The 26,208-nt window shown below is 33.4% G+C and overlaps 1 protein-coding gene across 4 annotated transcripts in view; it reads right to left on the reverse strand.

The window, feature by feature from the left end:
* The window catches only part of LOC140439570 (fatty-acid amide hydrolase 2-B), a 161,060-nt gene that overhangs the window by 27,157 nt on the left and 107,695 nt on the right, over positions 1 to 26,208 (reverse strand). For all 4 annotated transcript variants that reach the window (XM_072529559.1, XM_072529558.1, XM_072529560.1 and 1 more), the window contains 2 exons: positions 8,654 to 8,839; positions 1,835 to 2,015 (listed from right to left, as the gene is read on the reverse strand). In XM_072529559.1, the coding sequence (XP_072385660.1) occupies positions 1,835 to 2,015; positions 8,654 to 8,839 (367 nt within the window). The remainder of the gene's footprint in view (positions 1 to 1,834; positions 2,016 to 8,653; positions 8,840 to 26,208) is intronic.

Genomic DNA, 26,208 nt, shown 5'->3' on the forward strand with positions numbered 1-26,208 from the left:
ACCTTTCGGTTTATATTTGTTTCTCAAAGTTTGTTCAGCATAAAGGTTTGTTTGGTTCACCATGTACTCGATAATATCATCGGTGATGAATAACATAAAGAAATCAGTGTGCTGTTGTTCATACATACCATAACATTTTGTTTTGATCCCAGAGTTCATTTCAGAAAAATGAAACGTTTTCAGCGAACTGCCGTCAACAGATTTCTAAATTATGTTATGATTTTGTATTTCGTCTTCCTCGTCGATTTCAGAAGAATATTGGAAAATTACGTCTTCAATTACTTCATCACTCCAAAACGAAATTTTCTGTCAGTAACGGGATAAAGAGCTTATAAAATATTATTCACTTACTGTCCCAAACATATTATTTGTTTCGCTGCTATACCTTGAATTTGATGCTTCAGTTGAAACAGATTCTTTTTTCGCAATTTTCGAGGAACTTCATCGTCACTCGTTGAAGATGATACTTCACCATTGGGTTCATATTCATACGATAAATCTATAATATCATTGCATTCTTCCTCATCACCTTCGTCGGACATAATTTCGTCCCAGAATTTTTGTAATTAGAGCTGCTTTTTTTCATAATCACCCATTGTAACTTCTAAACATGCACTTAGAACGAATATCTAATAAACTGATTACAAATCATACAAAACTGCCTGTAATTCACGCAAATGTATACATGTCGAGACTTGCAGAACGTGACATCCCATTGAAGTTTCACCGGCCTGGTAATTAGATTCGTTCCGCGGGCCGATGAGGCACGCAAGTTATGTCTCAAATGAAAACACCAAAAAATTAGAAAAGCGGTGTAATATCTGAATGAATAATTTTTGCAATGAAAAATATGTAAACGTACAGTTAAAAAAAACCAGTTTAAAATATCCCGGCTCAGAGAGCTTTTATCTGTTATGTAAACCCGTGCTCAACGATATCAACAGGAATACCTTGTCGAATGGGAAACTTATATAAAAACAATGAAGGTAGTAGATGCTGCAGACTGCAGAATATAAGAGGTAGATGATAAAACCCCTATACATATACTCTGAAACTGTTGTACCCTAAGGAACTCCAGAGCACGTTTTCTGGTGGGATATAAACAAGAGGAAGAAGATTTGTCTAGGCATTAGATATACTAAACTTCCTGAAAGGAATTGAGCTACACGAGCGGCTTTATTTACTGACAAACTATCAGAGAATGCAAGAAAAAAGGGACACAGTAGATCTTATAGCAGTATGACTTCTCCCCTACTACTAACGCACATGCAGTGACAAGAAGTCTCAAATGTTTCTACAAATTTTAAGTACAAATGACTAAGCTGATGTTCTAATTCGTTAGTTATATAACTAGTTAAAAAAGGTAAACGGAAAGACTTTGGTATCATAACAAATGGTAGCCCAAGTCATAAGGGTAAACACCAAAAATAATTAGAACAAATAATAAAACCCTTATGCAAGCTTTAATATATTGATTGCCGAGTGGCATATAATTTATAACCCACTAAATAACGTTACAATGTTATCACATCTTTGTTGTGGCTTAGTAAGAGGAACAGCCAACCACTATAAAATAACGTAGATATGGCTACAAATTTTTTTTTGATAAAAATAAAAACTAGATAAGAAAACGTGACGAGCAAATACTCGAATAAAGGGAAAGGATGGCCATGAAGAAAAAAAAATTAGAAATCACCCGAAATTTGCCACCAGTTATTCGGAATTCAACAACGAAATACGAACCTTAAATAGATACATCTATTACACACGAGAAAAGCTTTGTATGACCATTTTTTAAATGAAATTATTTTATTATTCTTTAAAATGTACTTACCAAGTAGTGGTTGTTTTTCTTTTATTTCATCCAGATTCCTAGAACTGCTCGAGAGATACTGATCTATCCGTTTGGCCTCATCGATTGCTGCCTGGTATCTATCTTCTATAACTGCATTGATGATTGGATTCACTTGCTGTATGCGCGCTATGTAAGCCTTAATAACGCTTTCACATGTTACCTGAAAACATATTTTAGTTAAAATAGAAAGGACATTTTTACAATTTAAAGGCAAAATAAATCTGCATTTGGTATCATATTTTACTGGTTAGTGTCAAACTGACGAAAAGATTGGCTCAGAGAAAAAAGGTACGTTGTATTTATTGCAAATATTGCGTTCTGATAGTAGTTACAAATTTATCACATTTTTTTTACATGTTATTGTTAATATTTCTATTTGGATCCAGAAAATTCACTCATCCCAGATACCTACCTACGGTATCAACAGGATTGAGCTCTGGTGGGGCTCTTTTCGTGTTATCGAGTCCTAAGTGACTTGGTACGTTGGTGTATTTCCCAAAAAATTTTCGCACGCATCTGGACGTCGAGAGTAGCACAGCTTTCTGCATGATCTTATATATATATATATATGTTCATTCAGACCCAGCTTTCTTATGTTTTTTAGAAGGTTCTTTGGAATGACTCCAGTGGTAGAAAAGATAATAGGTATCGTCTGGGTACTTTCCATTCACCATTGTCTCCTTATTTGTATTTCCAGATCTCTGTACTTGGCGATCTTTTCGTTGTACTTAACACGCAAATTATTGTTTTTAGGTATCGCCACATCGATTAGTGTTGTTTGTCTTGCTAGTTTATTAACTAAAACGAGATCTGGTGTCTTATGGGCTACAGTTTGGTCTGTGAGCACAGTGCGATCTCAGTATAGCTTGTAGTTGGGAGATGGTCTGTTTGTAGAAGTCCCAGTTCAAAAGCTATCTCTTGATGAAGGATCTTCCCTACTGAGTCATGCCGTTCTTTATATTCAGTTGCAGCAAATGACTGGCAGCCCCCGGTAAGATGTTGGATGGTTTTTTGGGCTTGATATCCATATCGGCATGTGTCGTTTTGGACCTGAGGGTCTTTGACGATATATTTCAGGTAATTTCTGATTGGTATAACCTGGTTGGTATTTAGATTATTTATATTTTATTCTTACATGTCTGTCCTTCCGAATCAATGAAAGTTTTATATTATTTGTTGTCTCTATAGCAAAGTTTTAAAAATAACATGAGGTTTTAATACTTCGTGCTTTTCAGATGACACTCCATATGCGGTTGCGTCTTCAGTAAATTTTTTATTTCAAATATCAGACAAATTAGTATAACCGAAAAGGGATAAATATATATGATATTAATCCAGGGTAATACATAACCTTGAAAAACATGGCTAATTTGCCTACAAGATCGAGGCAAAGCAAGTCAACTGTCAAATTGGATGCTACAAAGCGTCAATTAATAAATACTATAGTTAAAAATAATTTATATTATTAATAATTTTTTAAAAACTATTTCTGGATTGGAAATTGACACGTGAAAAGCAAAGTAAAATGTAATTTTTATTACAATCAATCAATTGCTGCTTCATCCTATATAAACACAATATTTAATTAAAACTTGGCCTATCGAACAAGTAAGGATAACATGTAATTTGATTTGAAAATTAATTTGATTGATTAATGCATCCATTATATAATTATGAAAGTAAACCTCATTTGTTAGTAATTTCGTTATAAGTCATAAGTAAAACTAGGAAAAACTCATGATACTCTCCCGGCAGAGTAGGTATTTAGTCTAAAGCGGGCCCTAAACGTAGCAACAAATTTGTTTAACTAGTTTTTACATACAAATAACACTACATCAACTTTTAAAACTACACGTTCATACTAGTAAGATAAAATATGTTTAATCAAACATATCGGTACAAACTTAATTTAACCCTAGATAATGCATTTTGTTTAAATATAATGTTTGTACCAACATGTCAATATCTATTTGTTTGTGTTACGGCTACATGTAACATCATTTCGAGAATTTTGTATGTGCAAACGGGTATGCGCATACCTAAATATCCGTGTAGCTCAACAGTTTGTTTGTGCATACTAAACGTTCAAACACCAGAACTTAAATCTGCAGGCTTTGATTTTTTGTTGGAACGACAGTTTGCACAAACAAGTCCGCGCATGTAGTGGTACGACGAAATTTACGATTTGTTATTTTTGGTGGTTCATTTAGCAGCAAACAAAATGAGTGATATAAGAAATTATTCTAAACAATTTATAACCGAATTCATTAAGTTATACAGAGAGTTGCCGTGTCTCTGGAAAATTAAAAGTAAAGAGTACAGCAATAAACATATAAGAAATAGTACTTATGATAGAATGATTGAAAAATTAAAAGAAATAGAGCCAGTCGCCGACAAAGATATGGTGGTGAAAAAAATTAATTCTTTACGAACAGCGTTCAGGCGAGAATTGAAAAAGGTAAAAGAATCAAAAGTGTATGGTACTGGAACTGACGAAGTTAACGATCCAAGTTTGTGGTATTTCAAATTATTACTCTTCACAGAAGATCAAGAAATGGCTAGAGAGGGCACAGACAATATAGACGTTTTTGAGGAACTGAGGAACAAACAGAAGCTTCAAATGATGATGAGGATAGTATTAGTTAGGTAAGGTCAAATTTCAGACACAGGTTAAGAAAAAAAATATTGTATTGTTGTAATGATAATAATCATTTAATTACTTGTTGATACAAGTATTACTTTATATCATTCTATCTTGCCATAATACTTTTCCTTCGTTATAAAAATAGCGTTTGAAATATTCCCGTACCTCTTTAGCATCTCTTCTGTAGTGTCTGTTGTTGCAATGAGGCAAATGATCCGTCAGATTTCGCCAGTCATCTTGGGTTACAGTTCCATTTTCAGTATCTTCAATATCTAAACTTTGAACTGGAGTGTACGTTTGTCTGGAATTTCTACGTATCAAATTATACAAAACACATCTTCAATGATGACAGGTTTTGTATTTATTGGTGTATGAAATATTCGAAACCTTGCAGCTAATATTCCAAATGCATTTTCTATGATTCTTCTTGCACGGCTTATACGATAATTAAATATAAAAAAAAGACTTCGAATTAAATATACGTTCTTCTTTACTCAAATTGTTTGTAGAAAATGGTTTCATTAAGTTCTTCGATAGCGGAAACGCTTCATCTGCCACAAAGACATACGGAACCGGAGTTTTATCCATACATTCAAGTAACGGTTGTTCTGTCGGTAAAATGAGCTCATCTGATTGTAATTTTCTGTTAAATGTAGTGTTTTCCATAACAACACCATCAGATACTTTTCCATTTGTTCCTTTGTGTACCATAATAAATTCATAATTAGCATTAGCTATGGCTAACATGACAATGCTGTGAAATCCTTTATAATTAAAGAAGTAACTCCCACAGCCAGGTGGCGGAACAATTTTTATATGTTTTCCGTCTAATGCCCCGCAAAAATTAGGAAAATTCCACTTTTGTTGAAAATCTCTCGCAATTGTAATCCACTCTTGTTGACAAGTTGGTGTAACGATAAGATTACTTTATCGTTACTTAAAGATATAAAATAACTTAATTCTGCCTGTAACTATACATGGAATTGTATGTTTATCAATTGGTCAAGCTGCTTACCTGTAATCTCCGCTTAGCTTGGAACTAACGGAAGTCAAAAGTGTAAAGAATCACTTTATATTCAACCCTTGAAGGGGACAGAGGTATTCTCCAGCGACCAACGCCACGTGGTTGTCGAGTTAGGAAAAATTAAGTTTATTCGGAGGCCAATTTAAGTTAAAGAAGGCGTGTTTGTTTTGATGATTATTGGTAGTTTTGGAAAAGAAGGTTTTAGTTTAAATACTGGTATATTGTTGCGTTGGTCGCTAGAGGAAGAAGAAAGAACATAACAGTCAATAGATATTTTTTTGGATTTGGGTACTGGATGGAGTTTGGTTTATGTTGAGTTTTTGGTTTTTTTCCCTGGATTTTGGAGTTACTCTTTAGTTTTTGGTGCTAGGAGAGTGAGGCTTCTAGCTTTTACCCGGACGAGTCCCAGCGGCGTTAAGGCTTCCGGAAGAAGAACCTTCTCGGCTTGAGAGTAGTCAGGTTTTTTTTTTTAATTGTTCTCGTACTATTTTAAAAACAATTTACCTAAATTTTATTTAAACTTTTTAGTGAGCTGAACGAACCAACCTTAATAATAATTACAGTCAATTTTCATAATTCATATTTGCATATCATTACCTATATAATATTCAATTTTTCTTAATATCAATTGTTTATTTTTGTCATTAAATATTTTAAATATATGTGTATTAGTTATAACAGGGTAGGGGTGTATTGTAATACAATTTTTGTAAGGTCATTTGTACACAAAGGTCCATTTGGTATTTTTACAGCCCTACTGGTAACATCATTGGTTCATCTTGGATCTGTTCCTTTCCGAACAGACCAATTTAAGTACATTTACAGGTTATCTGATTTGAATCAAATCAGAAATTGTCAAACTGATACATTGGGTTAAATATAGGGAAGGGTTATGAATTATCGTTGTTTGGATATATAAATATTTTGGTTGTCAGTAAATTTTGTTCTAATTAATGAATAAAATTTTATCGAAGGTTAAAAAAGCACTTAATTTGAAGTGTAACCAGAAGTTTATACTTTTCTAGTACATGAGGGAATGGAAAATATATTGTATAAAAAAAGGGTTAATAGGATTTTCATATTATAAGGGTATTTAAATTAGATTATATATAATATTGTTAAGCGGATTTTCATGTAGGGCATTTAAGTTAAATTGTACATTACGTTGTTTACAGGGTTTCTACTTTATTATTATTAAATTGGGTTGTAAGTAATAACCTCATTTATTAAACCACCTTTTTTATATATAAGTGTATATCTAGTTACAGAAAATCATAGTTATCAGCATAAATAAAGTCACTAGGTGAAGTGGTTATTAGACGAAGAGTCCAGTAAATATCTTCCCTGGCGCCCTAATCATTCTTCTTTCGTACATTCCTGTTGTCAGTACTTACTCTTAGTTCATTTTATTTATTCTTATATTTTCTTAGTTAATATCTATATTTATTATTCTTTACTGTTTTCTCAGGGCATGCAAATAGGCCTAACCCTACCTTGAGTATCAACTGGCCAGTTTCAAGCATACCCAGCTAGCCGAACTGCATTCAGTTTCAACTTCTATTTTAACTTAGTTTGAAACTTATCTTCACTACTACTCTACAGATCTTTATCACATCAGGGACCTTGTCCCAAGTGATCTATATACATTTTGTTACAGTAGCGCCCAACGTGGCGCAACACGTATTTGTTACATTGGAAACTGAAAAAAAATTTTTTTAGGATGTTCTTCAAGAACCGAAGCAAACACCAACGAGTAAAAAACGAAAAATAGATTTAAAGAAACAAAATACGTATTTGCAGAAGGCTCATGAAGTGATCAATCAAGTTGATGACGAGTATATCGCATTTGGAAATTATTTGCACATCAGTTAAGATCTATGGCTAAAGACCAACAAACCATGGCAAAAAAAATTATTAACAAGACTTTGTTTTTTGGAGAATTAAATCAAATTACCATAGGCGTAACCACACAATTTGCCAATTTTATGCAAACGGGGAATTTGTTTGGAGGCAGTTCATGTAATATTGTACAACCGTCTTGTTCAGTTACATCTATTCCAAGTGAAGATGGTTCTAATATACTGCACCACCTTCTTCTGCAAGTACACCTATGCCAAGTGAAGACGATACCCAGTTCTGGGATTTATAATTATTTTTTGTTTCAGTTTTGTTAATCTAAACTCTATGTTTTACTTTATTTTCCTATTATTTGTTTTACAAACACAACCAATAAAGTATCTTTAAATTTTACCTGTAAATATTCATTCTTGAGTGACTGGTAAATTGCTCGACATGTTTCTGAAATATTTATTCTTAACGACTGGGGAGGTATAATAGCACAACTAAATTTCAAATCTTCATAAGATCTTCCTGTTGCAAGAAAACGTAGCGTAACTGTTAATCTTTCCTTAGCAGTGATCTCTTGTCTCATTACAGTATTTTGTTTTTTGACTTTAGACTCGATTAATTCCAAAATAAACCTAAATTGGTGATCATCCACACGTAAATAATTTTTAAATGAATTTTTTCTGAAACCCTTAATTCGGCTAACAAATTTAAATGCGAAAACTGACTTCTCTTCTTGTACCACTCTTTTGACCTCAACCGTGTTCTTTTTTTGTTTGCCAGCTGGTCTTTAATTATAATGGCTGCACATTTTCTCTTTTGCGACATGTTTTCACGATTGCACGTCTAGGCGAACAACTTGCTACTGCCATCGTGTTCTGTTCAAATCTAAATATTCATAAACACAGTTGCCCTTTACTATCATACATATCTGCACAAACATTTCACTGAATCTTGTCAGCACACACTTATCATTACGTGTAAAATCCTCAACTTGTATTTGAAACAAGTATATGTAGTATTTACACCTAAACGTTCAAACTTTGTAAACGTTATGTTACACACACATCTATTATCGAAAAATGAACTGTGTAGGGAACCAACTTTTATGTCATACTTAACTGTACAAACTAGTTGAACAAATTTGTGGCTACGTTTAGGGCCCGTTTAATGGTACTTTTTCCCTGAATATCGATAGCAAATTTTATTTCGTTAGCTTTTATGACATCATTGAAACTATAATATGCAACGCTAATTATTTTGCTAGTACTGTACGTGTATTTACCTTTTGCTGTCTAATTCTCTCAGCTAGTTCTGAAGCAGATAGGAGGAGGAGTTCATTTTTGACTGGAGGACAAGTTCTCGATTTCCTAAATACTCTTTTTATTAGGACGGGGATGTACAAAACGTTTATAGATTTTATAGCCATCCAAAATAAAACTCGAATAGCTATGATTCCGGGAGGCATTATCTGCAACAAAAAAAATATTTAAATTTGAGGTTTTGGTTTATTAGCAATAATACGAAATATACCATATTAGTTAATTATGATATATTTTTTAAATACAATTTTTATATACGACCATATTATATTTATACGTCTATAGGTTTTAGAATATTTTTGTAGGGAATTAAAATTTTCTGTTTACACTTCCGATAGGCGCCTACAACACCACAGAATAATAAAACAATTATTATAAACCAATTGTTATTTATTCTGTGCCTACACTCCCACCCTTGTAAAGGGAATTTTTTTATGGGCATAGAAATGTAAGTTGGTAACACTTTTTTAACTGTTGGCCATTTTGACAGCTGCCAAGTGATTTATATTAAGTTTGGTTTGGCATTTCAGCACGAATAGACTTCACGCTTCTAAATTGTACCAATTTATTTTGAAAATTGTTTTTCTGTTCGAAATACGTATCGCGCACTATCGACTTTATGGTCAATATAATAGTTTATCAGAGGAAGTCATTTTATTACCCATGTGTAGCGTAGCATACAGGAAAACCCGAATCAGTCTATCTGCCATCGTGCACAGCAGTTGGATACATGTCCATCCACTTTATGGAAGATTTTGCGGAAAGATCCTGCTTTGCGTGCTTACAAAATCCAACTCATGCAAGAATTGAAGGTACATCGTCACCTAGCAAGGCGTACATCTACGTCAACAAACAAATCTGTCCTATTTGGAGTTAAAAGAATCCTCAAATATATGTTGAGAAACCATGTTATATCCAGAAAAACTGACTTTTTTGCTTTATGGTCTGGTGAAAGCATTGGATCGTACTTCTTCAAATACGATGCTGGCCAGAACGGTACAGTCAATTCTGACTTCTATAGAGCCATGATTACTCCCTTTTTCATTCCCCAATTGAACAACCATGATGTACAGGAGCTGTCGTTTCAATAAGACGGCGCAACGTGTCACACAGCTCGCTCCATAATTGATTTATTGAAGGAAACGTTTGGTTAGTTTCATGTTTCAGATCGTGAATTGACTTCCAAGATCGTGCGGTTTAACTCTGCCCATCTATTTTATGTGGAGATATGTGAAGGTGCTAGTCTACGCCGATAAGCATGAAACGATTGACATCTTGGAGGACAACATTCGCCGCGTTATTGCCGATATAATATGGCGACAAATATTGGAAAAACTGATCGAAAATTGAACCTCCAGATTAGACTACGTCTGAGCCAGCCATAACGGTTATATGCCAGAAATCATATTTAAATTATAATGCCAAAAGATTATCTTTCGAATAAAGTCAATTTCATGTCAATTTATAAAAATCATTTTTGTTTTGTTACATTATTAAGGTCTACACTTCTAAAAAAAATACCATTTATTAGTAAATTTGATGATGGCGTCGGGGCTCATGCTTTTATCTATGTGTCTGTTTTAGTAATGCTAATAAGTAATGCTATCTATTGTCAAAGTTTGTCGCTTGAACACTTTTGTTTGAAGTGTTTTCAAGTGGTTATTATAACTTTATTTACATGTTTAATGAAATAATTACAAAAATGTACTTTTTGGTAATAGGGTTACCAAAAACAAATATTTTAACTTCGATAATCCAGAAGATGCCGAAGAACTTAGAAATATGATTATAGGTATTGATTCGAGTGATAAAGAGAATTTTATTACACGATAGTGACATCGATAAAGTGGAGGCTATCCAGGAATGTGAAGGGGATTCTGACTGAGAACAAAATGCAATAGAATCTGGGGACGAAGATGACATTTAAAACATACAATCTTGGCTTTATGAAGTATTAAAAAAAAGGTTAAAGCAATTTTATTCTTGGAAATGGCATAAAACTTAATTATACCCATCTTGTTCTTCCTATGCCGTTCCCATTAACGGAGGTTGGAAATCCACATTTCTAAAAGTTTCTCCGTCTTTTTCAACGTGGAAATAATTCGTCTACAGTCATGTTTGTCCAGTATCGAATATTTAGCAGCCAAGACTTGGCAGTCTTGCCAAGCTTTGGTCAGTCCATGACATTCTCAACATTCTCCGGTATATCCAAAGTTCAAAGGCTTCAAGCTTCTTAACTATTTGCGCTTTTAACGTCCATGTTTCTACCCCGTACAATAGTTGGGACCCGACGTAACATTCAACAAACCTCAGTCTTAGCGCAGTATTGAGATTTTTGTCACAGAACAATTGCTTGATTTTAAGCCAATTTTAAGAAGGCTGCCCTTGCCATTTCTATTGGTACCATGATCTCTTGTACCATGATCTCGTACCATGATCTAATTCTGTATTGATATAAGCTCCCAGATATTTATATTTTGTCACTCTCTCCATTTGCTGTCCACCAAGGGTTAGTTTTTCATTATTTATTGGACTCCTTGATACTATCATAACTTTGGTCTTATCTGTGTTGATGTCAAGTCCCATTTGAATGCATTTACTATTTATTTATTTATTATTACACTATTTATTAATTATACCCGTACAATGACAATATTTAATATAAATTTTTATTTTTAAGATACTGAAAATAAATTCATGTAAAAATTATTAAACTTTATATTTAACTAGCTGGAGTTTTTGAATAACTTATTAGAACAGAAATGTCTAGATTATTATTTCTATAATCAGTTTATTCAAATCTTTTAGAATTTAAATAAATATTATATATTTATAGATGTTATTCTTAACATTATCTTCTAGCTTCTAATAAGCTTGACTTTGCAGTTTACTTAAATCGCCACCGGTGGATCATGGAAAATGAAGAAACGATATAATATATGATTTATACACAAAATAAAATGTAAGATATTAAAAATGATATTATTTATTTTATTCGGATTCCTCGAGTAACGTCTGCACTACGATTGTCGTCATATATATATATATATATATATATATATATATATATATATATATATATATATATATATATATATATATAGATATATATATATATATATATATATATATATATATATAGATATATATATATATATATATATATACATATATATATATATATATATATATACATATATATATATATATATACATATATATATATATATATATATATACATATTATATATATATATACATATAATCTTTGCAGATTAGTTAAATAGTAAACTCTTAAATATTGGGGAAATCTGCAAGAAAGACTCTAATGTGTATCAATTGTTTCGCCGAACGTTTTCGCCAAAGAGAATTAATTTGGCTTCTTCAGGGCTGAAAGAGAATAAATTATAATTAGCTACCATATATTATCTATTAAAACATTATTGATCTTACCGTAACTTAGAATTGTAGAGTTAGAATATTAAAAAACTTTGCTAGTAACATAGTGGTGTTTTTTGTTACTATGTGTAAAAAAAGTTTTTTTTTAAGGTTTGAAATGTATGGTAGCTTTGAACTTGACACGTAAAGGCTTACCCAAGGTTAATCGAAAAACCCAGTGTAACTACATTTAAAAGGAGGTAATTCTTTGAATTGTCGGCAATAACTAAATTTTTGATTTTTAGATAGTTTAAAAGTGAGGTTCTGTTTTAGCCAGAACCTCACTTTTAAACTATCTAAAAATCAAAAATTTAGTTATTGCCGACAATTCAAAGAATTACCTCCTTTTAAATGTAGTTACATTGGGTTTTTCGATTAACCTTGGGTAAGCCTTTACGTGTCAAGTTCAAAGCTACCATACATTTCAAACCTTAAAAAAAAACTTTTTTTACACATAGTAACAAAAAACACCACTATGTTACTAGCAAAGTTTTTTAATATTCTAACTCTACAATTCTAAGTTACGGTAAGATCAATAATGTTTTAATAGATAATATATGGTAGCTAATTATAATTTATTCTCTTTCAGCCCTGAAGAAGCCAAATTAATTCTCTTTGGCGAAAACGTTCGGCGAAACAATTGATACACATTAGAGTCTTTCTTGCAGATTTCCCCAATATTTAAGAGTTTACTATATACATATATATATATATATATATATATATATATATATATATATATATATATATATATATATATATATATATATATATATATATATATATATACAAAACCACCAGTTTATTAGGGCTGCAGTCATATACGAAGATAGATTGATATTAAACTAGCCTTTGATAGATGGCTCTACTTGATACCGAATTGGTTTCGGTGTTGACATTTGCCATTCATGACATGACGTCTGTCAAAATTTTAAGTTTTAAAAACAATTAGTTTCGTGTTTACAGCCATCAAAAGCAAGCAAATTTTGTGTTTTCGGAGAAATGGAAAAAGTTGAGTATCATTCGGTGATTAAGTTCCTCCACAAAAAGGGTAAAACGAATGTGCAAATCAAAGCCAACCTGGACGAAGTTTATGGTGAGGTTGCACCTTCGTTAGCAACAGTAAAATTTTGGAAAGCTGAATTTGTTCGTGGTCGTACGAGTGTTTTTGATGATGATCGTCCCGGGAGGCCAAATGAAGTCACCGCGCCGGAAATTATTAACAAAGTCCATAACATGATTATGGCAGATCGTCGAATTAAGCTTCGCGAGTTAATAGAGGTCCTAAACATTTCCTACGAATGCGTACACAACATCATTCACCATTATTTGGACATGAAAAAGCTATCCGCGCGATGGATGCTGCGTTTGCTGACAATCGATCAAATGCAAAAACGTGTGACCACTTCGGAGACGCTTTTGGCGATGATCCGAAGGATTTTTTTCGCCGATTTATCACCGTTGATGAAACCTGGGTGCATTATTACACATCGGAAACCAATGAACAGTCGAAACAGTGGCGCAAAAGCGGCGAAGCGCCGCCGAAGAAGGCAAAGAGTGCACACTCGGCCGGCAGAGTGATGGCGACTGTTTTCTGGGATGCGAAGGGCATCATCCACATCGACTACTTGGAAAAAGAAAAACATTCAATGGTGAGTATTACGCAGCATTATTGGATCGAGTCGATACCGAATTGCGTCGAAAACTCCCCGGTTTGGAACGCAAAAAAGTGCTATTTCACCAAGACAATGCACCGGCTCACTGATCATCCGTCGCCATGGCAAAATTACACGAATTGGGCTATGAATTGGTTGAACACCCACCGTATTCCCCAGATCTTGCCGCCAGCGATTTTTCCTGTTTCCAAACCTAAAAAAATGCTCGGAGGACGCCGCTTCGCAACAAATGATAAAGTTGTCGCTGAAACTTCGGCCTATTTTAAAGAGCTCGAACCAAACTACTATTCGGATGGGATAAAAAAATTTGAACAACGTCTTACTAAGTGTATCGAACTAAAAGGGGACTATGTTGAGAAATAAATCGATTTAATTCCAAAAAACTTGTTTTTTCTATCAAAGGCTAGTTTTATATCAATCCACCCTCGTATGTATATATTTAAAAAATAGTAGTTTTATAATCTAATTTTTGACGATAGAACCATGACTTTACGTTTAAAAAACTATTAAATTTTGATAATAGCCCCAATGTGTGAATTAGAAAATCGTTGGATGTCACGACACCACTGCCAGAGACCATTCACTCACTGCGTAAAAACAATGATTGCTTTTTATTTGCATCATATCGCAGGCCGCTTAAATTGCTATTATTAGTTCGTTTTTCTGTGTTTTTAAGTCGGACTTTGATTTTAATATTAGCGTGTTGACGCTTTCATTGGTTAGTTAAGTTAAATAACGGTGACCGTAGAAAGCAAGACAATTATTAAAAATAGGGGGTAAATGCAATTTTTTTAGTTTAATTGAATATAGAATATCTTAAATATTTCTACTACATAAATTTAAGATTTAAAAAATTATATTTTATGGAACAATATCAACTAATTGACTGTATTCAATCTAACTATCTCGTATTTTATTTATGCTACATAAAACTTGTATGATACTTGCTCCAGGTACCGCCGATATTAGGATATAATAAGCGAATGTTTGTAAGTGTAATGAATCCACCTTCATTTAGTAATCAGACATTTATTCAATCCACACTACTTCTTCTTCCATCTTCTATCGAAAGTTGGAAATCATCATTGCTATGCAGACTTGGTTGACCGGCACTCTCAATAGTTTCCTCCGCCATTCCCTCAAGTTATTAAGTCAGGATAATTTTTGGCTTCCCACATTTCACTTTCCTCGAATTTCGCCTTGCATAATGAGTTGTAATAATAAGTATTTTTGTCCTCTCATCATACGTCCTAAGTTCTTAAGTTTTCATCTTTAATAGTTAATATTCTTTTCACTTTATTTCCTATCGTTCTTGTTACTTCTACTTTTGACACTCTTTCAATCCATAATATTCGTAGGAATCTGTAACACCAAAATTCAAAGGCGACCAACTTATTTAATATAATTTGTTTTAGTATAAATGTTTCCAAACCACAAAGATTGTCACCGCCGACACGCTCAACATCCCCTTTTGAAGTTATGGAAATTACAAAATCAACAAAAAGCTCACCAATTTCTAGTTTGAAAGAAAGCCACTCTATTATTCAGCAATGCCACAGAATAATGAATCTATTTAAAGAAGGTTTAGAGAACAAAAAATGTGCAGTTTAGTATTTTTGGACATACAACAGGCATTCGACAAAGTATGGCACAAGGGATTATTATTCAAAATCAAGAAAATTATGCCTAGTCAGGTATATCTAATCCTGAAATCATATCTCTCTAATAGATTCTTTGACATTAAACTCAACAATGATAAACCTAGATATACAACAGCATACTAGAACCATACCATCTTTTTATACACCTTATATCTCAACAACCAACTTAACTGATCTGCCAACATTCGCTGACTTGACAAGTGAAAAATATTAAAGACATATCCGAGCAAAAAAGCAACAGCTAAACATCAAAACTCAACAAATGATTAACTCATTTGCACAAAATCAAAATTGGCAATAGAGAATAATGGTCTACAAGCCCATGGGAGATTTGTGGCATGAATCACATGTAAAACAATACTACAATACGATATAACAACTTTAGAACCTACATATGCCGTCAATTCTTATCTTATCTTAGTCACAGGTAAGATAAACTTAACATTCAAGGCGGTAAGTTTTTTTTTGGCCAAACATTTTTGTATATATATATGTATATATATATATATATATACATATAAATTTAATATATATATATATATATATATACATATAACTTTAATATATATATATATATATATATATATATATATATATATATATATATATACTTTTTCTATTCTACTACAATCACTATGTAGGCCCACTATATATATATATATATATATATATATATATATATATATATATATATATATATATATATATATATACTTTTCTTAAAAGGTTCTAGATAGATCACTATATATTTCTATAGGTCGTTACTTTTCTTTCATACACATTTATTTTTTAAATAAGGTGCAATTCAAAAAATATGTACATAGATCAATGGTTTTATCTACAATTAATCAATGTTCCAATTAACTTTGATTCTTGTAGTGACCATTTACTATCCAATTTTACAACATAATGAATGTAAATTTACATCTCTGACCTTCATTTTCAGCGATGATATACCTACGTCTATTGTATGATTCGTAATAAATATATTGCCGGATAAAAAATCTGAACATTGTAATATTTTTTTTTTCTAATATCGTAAAAATAGGAAAAACTGAAAAATAATATTCTTTCCGCAATAAATCCATTTCTGTCTTCACAGACCGTAACACTTCTTTCCGTCACTATAGGTGGTCCATTTGTCAAATATGTACGAATGGAAAACAGTGAGAAAAACATGTTTTGTTCATACCAAAAAATATGTTCTTAAACCATTTCCTCGTTGTACCGCTCATATTTAATAAGAGGACTCGCAGGTAGAAGCAAATTAAGAAAGAAAACAAAGATGCGATTAATAAATAGCCATATTACCGATACTAACATACGCATCTCTCGCTTGGGGACACGTCTGTAAAACAAGTAAGAAAAGGATTCAAGGGCTCACAACAGCAGCCTAAGAGAAGCAGTCAACGTACTGAGATACGTTGCTGAACGTTTTTGGCTGAACGAAAGCCAGAACAAAATTTGGGGAACTAGAGAACCAACCAAGTCCCATACTGCGAGAGATAATAAGATATGATGCGTTCCATCGATTAAAGCACAAACGTCTGAAACAACAAATAGTGGAGTGAAAGTAAATATGTACATTGGAGAGAAAGCAAAAAATTAAAATCAGAGGACAGTTCCTAGCTCTATCAACTACAATCACTATGTAGGCCCACTAATTACGATCTTGCTTTCAGACATCAAAAAAATATATACAAAAAAACACAAAAAACGGCTTAGGGTACCAACAAATATAAAAATACTACTAACAAACACCGACACAAGCCACCAAAACAATTAACAAAACCCAGGCACGTAGAGCCCAAACCCTCGAGCACTGCCTCCGAAACCGGGTGTAGCCCGCAGCGAAGACTTGAGGCCCAAACAAGTAATTTTAGATTCGCATATAAGTCACAAGAGGATAGCAAGAATAGAACGCCTAACGCTAGCCTGCATTTGATTCGGTTAGGGAACCATGTTGGAGTTCTTGTACCCAGGACTCCCACATGAAGAGCATTTGGCTGATAGTGTGCCCTTATCGCACATCAAAGTGCTTAAGGAGGGAAAGGGATAGTCTGGAGCATTGGAGCACGGTGAAGTGATTCCTGTTTTATAGAGGAATTAATACATCCTGCTCCAGTGAATTGTTACACCCAAACGTCATTTAAAGGGGTGAACGAGTACTTCAGGCTAGGTTTAATTAAATTGTTTGCTTGCTTGCCGCCCATATTTTTGGCCTCCTTGTTTTCTGAAATATTTTTTAACAGGCTAACCCATCCGAAAACAGGCGAGGATAACCTTTCCAAAAACAAATTTCGATTTACCAAGATAATTCATATAATTGCCCGCTCTACAAACTAACCCACCTCTTTGTTAGAGTTTTCACAAACTCTGAAACTAAATTCGCTAATACACTCACGAATAGAATTGTCGTCGAAGGAGAACGACTGAATTGTGAGATCCCAAGATCAAACCGTTCCGGTTCAGCCAAAATACCCTTCAAGATGCTGCAAAAGCGGACACCTCAGCAATGAATGCTTTAAAAAATTTATTATCTGTCCATATTGCGGACAACAACACAGGTCTACTGCATGCCCCACGACAGATCTCCCAAATGTCCGAACTGTAACGGAAATCGCTCGACATTTTCACAAAAATGCTTACTCAGAAAAATCCAACAAAACAATACAAAACAAACACAATCCGTACACACTCCCAAGCAAATCCTCTTATACGACCTATCCTCATTCACATTCATGATTCTATCTCTTCTTTCTTTTCTTTTTATATAGACATGACTCTGTCTGTTTTTCAATGTGCCTTCAGTAAGTTGTTGTTCCATCGTTTTCGTCTCTTGCCGTCTTTACTACTTTATTTGTTGTCATTCGGCTTATATGATCATTACATTCTACTCTTCTATTTCTTACCCAGTTCTTGATGTTCTCCACCTTGCATCTACGTCATATATCTGTACTTCTAGCTCTGTCCCATAGTGTCTTACCATCAATTTTTCTAAGTGTTTTCATCTCTGCTATTTCTAACATTCTTTTTGTCCTCTCTGTATCAGGTCTTGTTTCTGCCGCGTATGTCATTATTGGTCTGTTGACTGTTTTGTAAATTCTGCCTTTGGTTTCTTTCCCGATATTTTAATTTCTCCATATTGTTTCATTTAGGCAGCCTGCGTCTCTGTTTGCTCTATTCACTTGATCTTCCACTTCGATTTCGAGCTTTTCGTAGCTAGATAATGTGATGCCTAGATTTTTAAACTCCATCACAACCATGCCATGATTCTATTTAATATCTTCAATGATTCGTATCTTCTATAATTCAATGTATAGGTATGCCATATCTACCTAATGTTATAATAATTCCATAAACCAAACCTTCACACAACTCCGCACATAAATACACAAACACTCTACACTCATCATTCATACATTCTTCTTCTTTTTCTTCTTCCTCTTTATAAGCAATTCTGCTTCTTCATTGGCGGATTAATACCTCCATGGAAGGTTGTCACCCTATCTGTTGCGTGGTCGTCCGATACTTCTTCTGCCGATTGATGACTTATCTCTTGCTATTCATACATACACTTATTATTTACCCACACACACACACTTTACTAACAACACAAGCTCACAAACCAACAAACATACAAACACCAAAATAAGAAACAAACCGTCAACACAAACCAATAACTACAACATCCACACACACCAAACACAAAACAGTGAGCACTCCAGACACTCCTTAAGAGTCGCAATTCAAATCACAAGGACAGTTTCCCAATCTCATTGCACAACGATCCTAGGCGAGGACACAGCCACAGCTATTCTCCACGGTTTCCCGTAGCAAACCCCATCCTTGAAGAGGCAACAGAGCCTAAACGAGACAAAAACGTAATCATCTGATGATAAGTAATGTAATTTTCTTGTTGCTACAATTTTAATTCTATATTCTAATAAAATTTTATCCCATTAAATTTCTCCAATTGAAATACTACTGGGAAAACGATGTCAAAAAAGCGCCGCAATTGCGATAACTTGAGAACGGTGTTTCTAAGGAAAAAAGTGTTGATATTTTTTTGTAGAAAATTTAACTATTTACAAACTTTTACTTTTTCATTTTAATAATAGCTTTCACCGTTTCAGACATATGTAAAAAACTAAAAATTTGTAACCTTTGACCTCGGATAAAAACAACGCACAAGCCGGAAGAATGGGAAGTTTCACATAGCATTAGTCATGGCGTATTTACAATCTATACAAAAATTTAGCTTGGTTTTAAATGTTAAACTTCATTTCATAGAAAACTAGCATTTCCCTAGCTTGCTGGTTTTCAATCTGCACATTTTATATGAATGTATTCACTATGTATATAATTTTATTTGGGTTATATGCACCATTATAAATTCCATTCATTTAATATTTATTTACATAGCATTTGTTTTGTTGTCAGGTTCATGGACTTCGGAATTTGTCAGGTAATTGTCTATTAATAATAATAATAATTATTGTTACATCTAAATCTTCACACGTTTTTTGTGTTGTCTTTTATCAGTTAAGGAAGAAATTGATTCAACGTTGTGACTTATTTAGTAATTTTAAAGTTTAATTAAATTATTTTCAAGAAAGTAAAATGTAAAATAAAAAGAAAGAGTTATTTAAAATAAATGCCTAATAGTTGAACCAGCGCAGGTAGTCAAATATACTGCTCTAATACCTACCAGTAACGAATTGACATTTTTTTATATAAATTACACATAATCAGCAGTATGAATTAAAATAAGTGTTTACATACTTTAAGAATTCAGTTATAGTATAAGTACAATAATCAGACGAGAGGAAGATGCCATAGTCAGAAAAGTTTTTGACCGAAGAGGGCCGATCGGACAACGAAGAAGAGGAAGACCGAGACTTAGGTACCAAGACAACCTAGAAAATGATTTGAAGTCTATCGGAATTAGAGCATGGAGAAGAGTTGCCAGAGACAGGGGCGAATGGAGGATTGTTCTGAAAAAGGTTTTGGCTCATAAAGAGCTGTAACGCTACTGATGATGATGATAAGTACAATCTTATTAGATTCAGTTATAAGTTTAAGTACATTCTGAAAAATTTGTGAATAATATTTTGCTTATACTCATAAGTGTATACTAAAAAAATTTAAGTTTAAACTAACAACAGGAAACACAAATCTAGAAAAAACGTATCAAAACCGGCCGTATTCTATTTTTGTCAACAGATTTTTCAGTTTATTTAGTTCATTTTCCGAGTACGACAGTGAATCTCTTGACTCCGAAGTCGGTGAAGAACAAAGTGGCAATTTGCGCTTCATAGAGGCTTTATCTAATCACAAAGTTTTATTTGATAAATCGCAGTTGCCATTAATAAGAAAAAATAAGGAAATTTCCTTAATTAAAATGCAGGAATCATACCAAACGATTTATGGCAAAAGTATTAATGTAAAACAATTGAAAAAAAATTCAAAATATGAAAAACGAATTAAAAAAGAAAACAGATATGAAAGCAACTGGAAATAAAAAAATTATTTTGAAAGATTGCCAAAAAAATTGCTGGACATTATAGATAAAGATGAGAAAAACCCAAGATTGCATAAAATTCCTGGAGCTGTGACAACGGGATTGAAGCCATTGGAAAATGTAGAAATGCAAAAACCAGTGAAGACAAGGCACGTTTTAGTCAGACCTCCTCCTCCTTCCTCTTATATTACACCATCACAAGCAAAAAGAAATAAGCTCGAAGGGCAAGAAACAGATGAGACTGCAAAATTATGCACAGCAGATCTACAAAGACTGGTTCTTCTTGAGCAGTTAAAACTTACGCGCATGCAGATCGAGCGAGAACAACTTTTATTAAACAAGCTACGTCAAAGTCTATCCGAAATCCAAGGTCCCGAAATTTCAACTTCTTTATCTGTAGATAAAATATATATAATGTTATAAATTATGAAATATGATATATTTTTTAAGGTACACACCCAGTATATTTTTATTTGTCTCAACAGTTTTTGAATATAATTTTGAATTTATAACTACAACAATTTATATAATTAAATGTTTAGTTGGTAAATTAAATGTTTGATATCTTCTCTCCGTTGGAGTCCCCTTCTCATAACATTTTCAGCGTCATTTTCTACTTCTTCTTCATCGACAGGAACTGGATCATTTAAATACTTTGATATATTATGAAGTACAGCACAACTAATAATAACAGATGCAACTCTGTCTAGTTTTACTCTAACCATATATTGCAAAATTGGAAACTTTCTCTTCAGTTGGCCAAATCACCTTTCGATTATGACTCTTTCTTTCATGAAAAGGGTGTTAAACGCAATTTCTTCACAAGTTTCGGGATTTCTGTATGGCCTCATCAGCCAACGTCTGATTCCATAACCAGAATCACCTAATAACACCATATTATTATGTCGCATATTATTCATTTCGACATAAATTGCAGAATTCTTTAGTATCCTACTGTCGTGTACTGACCCAGGCCACTGAGCGTCTATGGAAGTAAATTCTTCTTTTGCATTACATGTTGTCTGTACATTTACGCTAAAGTAACCTTTTCTGTTATAGTATTCGTCTCCATGCTCAGATGGTTTCGGAATTCTTATATGTGTACAATCAACAGCACCAAATGCACAAGGAAACTGATTCCACTCTTGTTGTGCTTCAGCAATGTTATTTAAAGGAAAACGTAACCAAATATGTGATTTTTGAATTATTTTAGTCAAAACAAATTTCACAGTTTTACTCACTTTTGTTCGATGAACACCTTCATCCTTGCCAACTCCAATTTGAAATCCAGGAAGGATCACTTAAAAATCGAAGAAATATCTGCATTTTTTGTCTGGGATTTAATGCTCCTCCCCTTGTTTCTCCAGTGTCTTCAAGGAAATTTTTTGCTAACCACTCCACACTAATTCTCGAAAAACGATATAAATTATGATATTCCTCATCCCGACACTCACTTCGTTGAGAATAATATTTTCGACGTCTGATGTTCATAAATTGAGCCATTTTTAAACGTGTTCGATTGAAGTTCTATGCAAGACTAATTTTTAAGCTGCACATTACCTGGCTTGAAAAATTCAAAGTTGTTGCTTTAAAATTTCACTAAATGCTGTATTTTATTCACATCTAAATAAGCTTTTACTACAAAAAGACAGAACATACTTAAAGCAAACAGAATAAACTTATAAGTTTAAGCTACGACTTAATATTATTCACAAAAATGTTAGCTTTTGCTACGAAAAAGGTACTTTAAGTGCATACTACAATTTTATTCACACTGCCCAATAAAATCAAGAAGAGTAGGCTTAAAAATGAATCTCGAAACAATAACACGAAAGGAGACACTATTAATACAAAAATACATATAAACAAAAAAAAAGTCAAAGAATACGTCTTTAAATTTGAATGTTTAAAGATATATTTTTTTAATGCTTTGTAGTTTCGAAAATATGCCGAAATCGATTTTATAAACTGCTCGTTAAAGATTATAAATAATTTTAAAAATTTTGTTCGGGCTGTTAGGCCGTTGTCTTCTGAGATTAGTTCTCGACGTTTCGCCAACACTAGGGGTTGGCATCTTCTGGAGATGTTACTGCTTCGCTTGCAACCTGAAAATGACGCTGCATTTTCGCGCATTACAAGCGAAGCAGTAACATCTCCAGAAGATGCCAACCCCTAGTGTTGGCGAAACGTCGAGAACTAATCTCAGAAGACAACGGCCTAACAGCCCGAACAAACAGTTTAACAAGTTAGACGATGGCCGTGAAAGCCTAACGCAGTTTATCAATTTTAGAAAGTAACAAAATTATTTTAATACATTAATGCCAAGAAATTCTTTATTTAAAAAAAATCGGTACATACATTTTATGTAAATAAAAAAGTTTTGTGCATAAAATACAAGAATTAAAAATGGCGAACACGCACACGTCGACTATCGAGACTTATCGGTGAAGAATACGGAATAGTCTTCTTGTTAATTTCGATGTTGCTGAGCCGAAGTAAGTCTTTGGCATTTGTGCTCAGCCATAAGATGAAGTCTTTTTAAATGTCTTCAGTTTAAACTGATATCAAAAAGCCTTTGACGAAAAGTTATTACTCAACTCGTAGTTCTTATCGCAGTAAAAACCTCCACCGTTTCTTTGTTTCCTTTAATATTAATGTTACCCTGCATGATGATTTGAAGCTTGGTATTTTGTATTTCGTAGTATATCTCCGATGTATTCAAATCTATTTTTTTATTAGCGTGTCTGTGTTTATACAAAAGCCGAGAGGTCCACATTTCGAAGGCTTCCAGTTTGTTACACTTGGTATCTATGAGTGTCCATGCTTTGACTCAATACATTAATATATGAAAATATCTTCTTCCCCTTCTTCTTCTTCTAATGGCACTACAACCCTTTGTGGGTCTTAGGCTGGCGATATTCCATCTGTGCCAGGCGCTTTGTTATTTTTTAGATGTTTTATGGCGTACATAGTATCTTTCAATGTTGGTTTCTCAACTAGTTGTTCTGCTGTGTGACGAACTATTTCTCCTTCTTCGCTTTGTTCTTTTTCTGGATTTAAGAGCTCTTGAAAATACTCCTTTTCATTAGTTCCTCTTTCTCCCTGATAATTCCCCGTTTTTGTTCTTGCACACTGTTGTTCTTGCAATGTGTCCTTGAGTGCATCGCTTGGTTTCCCTGTAAAGTTTGCTACTCTCTTTTCTGTTATTATAGTCTGCCTTTCATTTAATATTAGCTTTATTTTCTGCTGGTCTGATTCTTCTTTCTATGAATTTTAAACGTATATGTGTTCTATTTTCTTTATTTGTCTCTTTTTTTTCTTACCATTGATACCCAAGATTGTTTTATCTTGGATATGACCAAGAAATGTTCCGAATTACAATCTTTGCGTCTATAAGATCTAACATTTGTTACGGAGGTTGCCCATTGCTTAGATATTAATATATGATCAATTTGATCAAATTTATTAGTACCAGATATAATCCAGGTTCCTTTATGAATATTTTTTGTGGGGGAAACACGTACTGACTACTCTGAGTTTATTTGGCTTATTGCCAACTATGCCACTTTTATACCGTTGTTGCTGGTAATATCATGTAAACTATGCTTATCAAAGCATTCTGAAAATATTAGCTCTTTTCCCAACTTGGTGTTTATATCACCCAGGACTATAACTGTATCTCATTTTTTCATGTTTTCACATTCTAGTTGTAGTTGGTCGTAGAATTGATCGGTTACTAGTATATCTGCTGTTTCTGTCCGAGCATGGCATAATTATAATATTATGAAATTTACCCGTTAGGAGTATTTTACATAATCTTTCAACGACTGGAGTAAAATCCTATATCGACCTTCGGCATTTATGGTTTACCATAAAACCCATTCCAAAGTCTCCTTGTCTTTTTGCTCCAGAGTAGTATAAACTATAGTCTTTTTTATTTATGCATCCATGCCCTTTTAATCTGATTTCTTGATGAGCGGCTATATCTACTTCGTATTTATGTAGTTCATGGGCAATACTTTGCATTTTGCCCGCCTGTAGCATAGTTTGGACATTTCAGGTTTCCAATCGCAATTCCATTATTAAGTCCGTATTCCGTAGCTTTGGACGTTGTCCGTTAGCTCGTCCGGTTTGTATGTTGTTCATAGCATTCGTGATAGCTAAGTATAGTAACTAAGCATTTCCTCCAAGCCGACAGTGTTATGTTATGTGTTAGGACATAGGAATTAGGACAGCAGGAGTGCTGCTCCATTCGGTAACCTTTTACGACAAGCAGGAGAAACTATGGGGATATTCTTCTTTGGTTGCCCGTACCTCACACGGGAGATACTAAAGATAAACCATAGACTAATATCGTGACTACATAGTCAAATTTATATAAGCGGCTCGAGCTAGATCCATTAAGGATCTTTTTTCTTGTGTGCCATCCGAGTTTTCATTAATTCCTCTCATTCCAGAATACCTAACACGTTCCTCTTCTTGCTTACTACTAACCACTTGGTCTTCTTGATGTTCAACATCAGCTCCATCTGTTTAGTCTGGCCTGCTCCGCAGTTAACAGTTTTCTAGTGGGTTCGCTAGAAGTCCACCATATAATTTTTGATTTTTACTGCGAATAAGCCACAATTTTACTTTAAAATAAGGTATTTTGAGAACGATTTCCAAAGTGTATCAGCACTTGCATTGTAAGTAAAGCCTTACGTTTATCTCATGTTCTCTTTGCATTTACAAAAATATTTTTAAAGTATGGCTTATAAGACTGATTGTGTGGCATTCGTTATCATATTTGGTATTTTGTTTCTTAACTAGCATAACAAAGGTAGGAACTAATCAATTTTTGAGAATTTTGCTACTTCCGTAGATAAGATTAAAAAGCTCTACCCCACTATTCAGTGATTGATTTTCTTGAAGTAGTTTTAACACTACCGAATACACTTAGCCTAATTCTAGAGACTACCAGTTTTTGTAATTTTACTGCATGTTACAGCTATCTCGTGAATTTATTTCCTGCCTTGTAATCATTAATTAATGGAGAGGTTACATTTTACGATGCATTAAAATATTCACCTAAATACACTTACTACACTAGCCCCAGCCTGAATCATACCAGTAGCCAAATTGGTATCTAAAGCAGTTCATTATTAGCATGGCTCTAGCCATACTCTAAAATAAGTTCAATATGCCAAAGAAGATTATTTCTATGACGTATAAAATTAAGG

This window comes from Diabrotica undecimpunctata, chromosome 4 (assembly GCF_040954645.1).
Source record: "Diabrotica undecimpunctata isolate CICGRU chromosome 4, icDiaUnde3, whole genome shotgun sequence".
In the NCBI taxonomy this organism is placed as follows: Eukaryota; Metazoa; Arthropoda; class Insecta; order Coleoptera; family Chrysomelidae; genus Diabrotica; species Diabrotica undecimpunctata.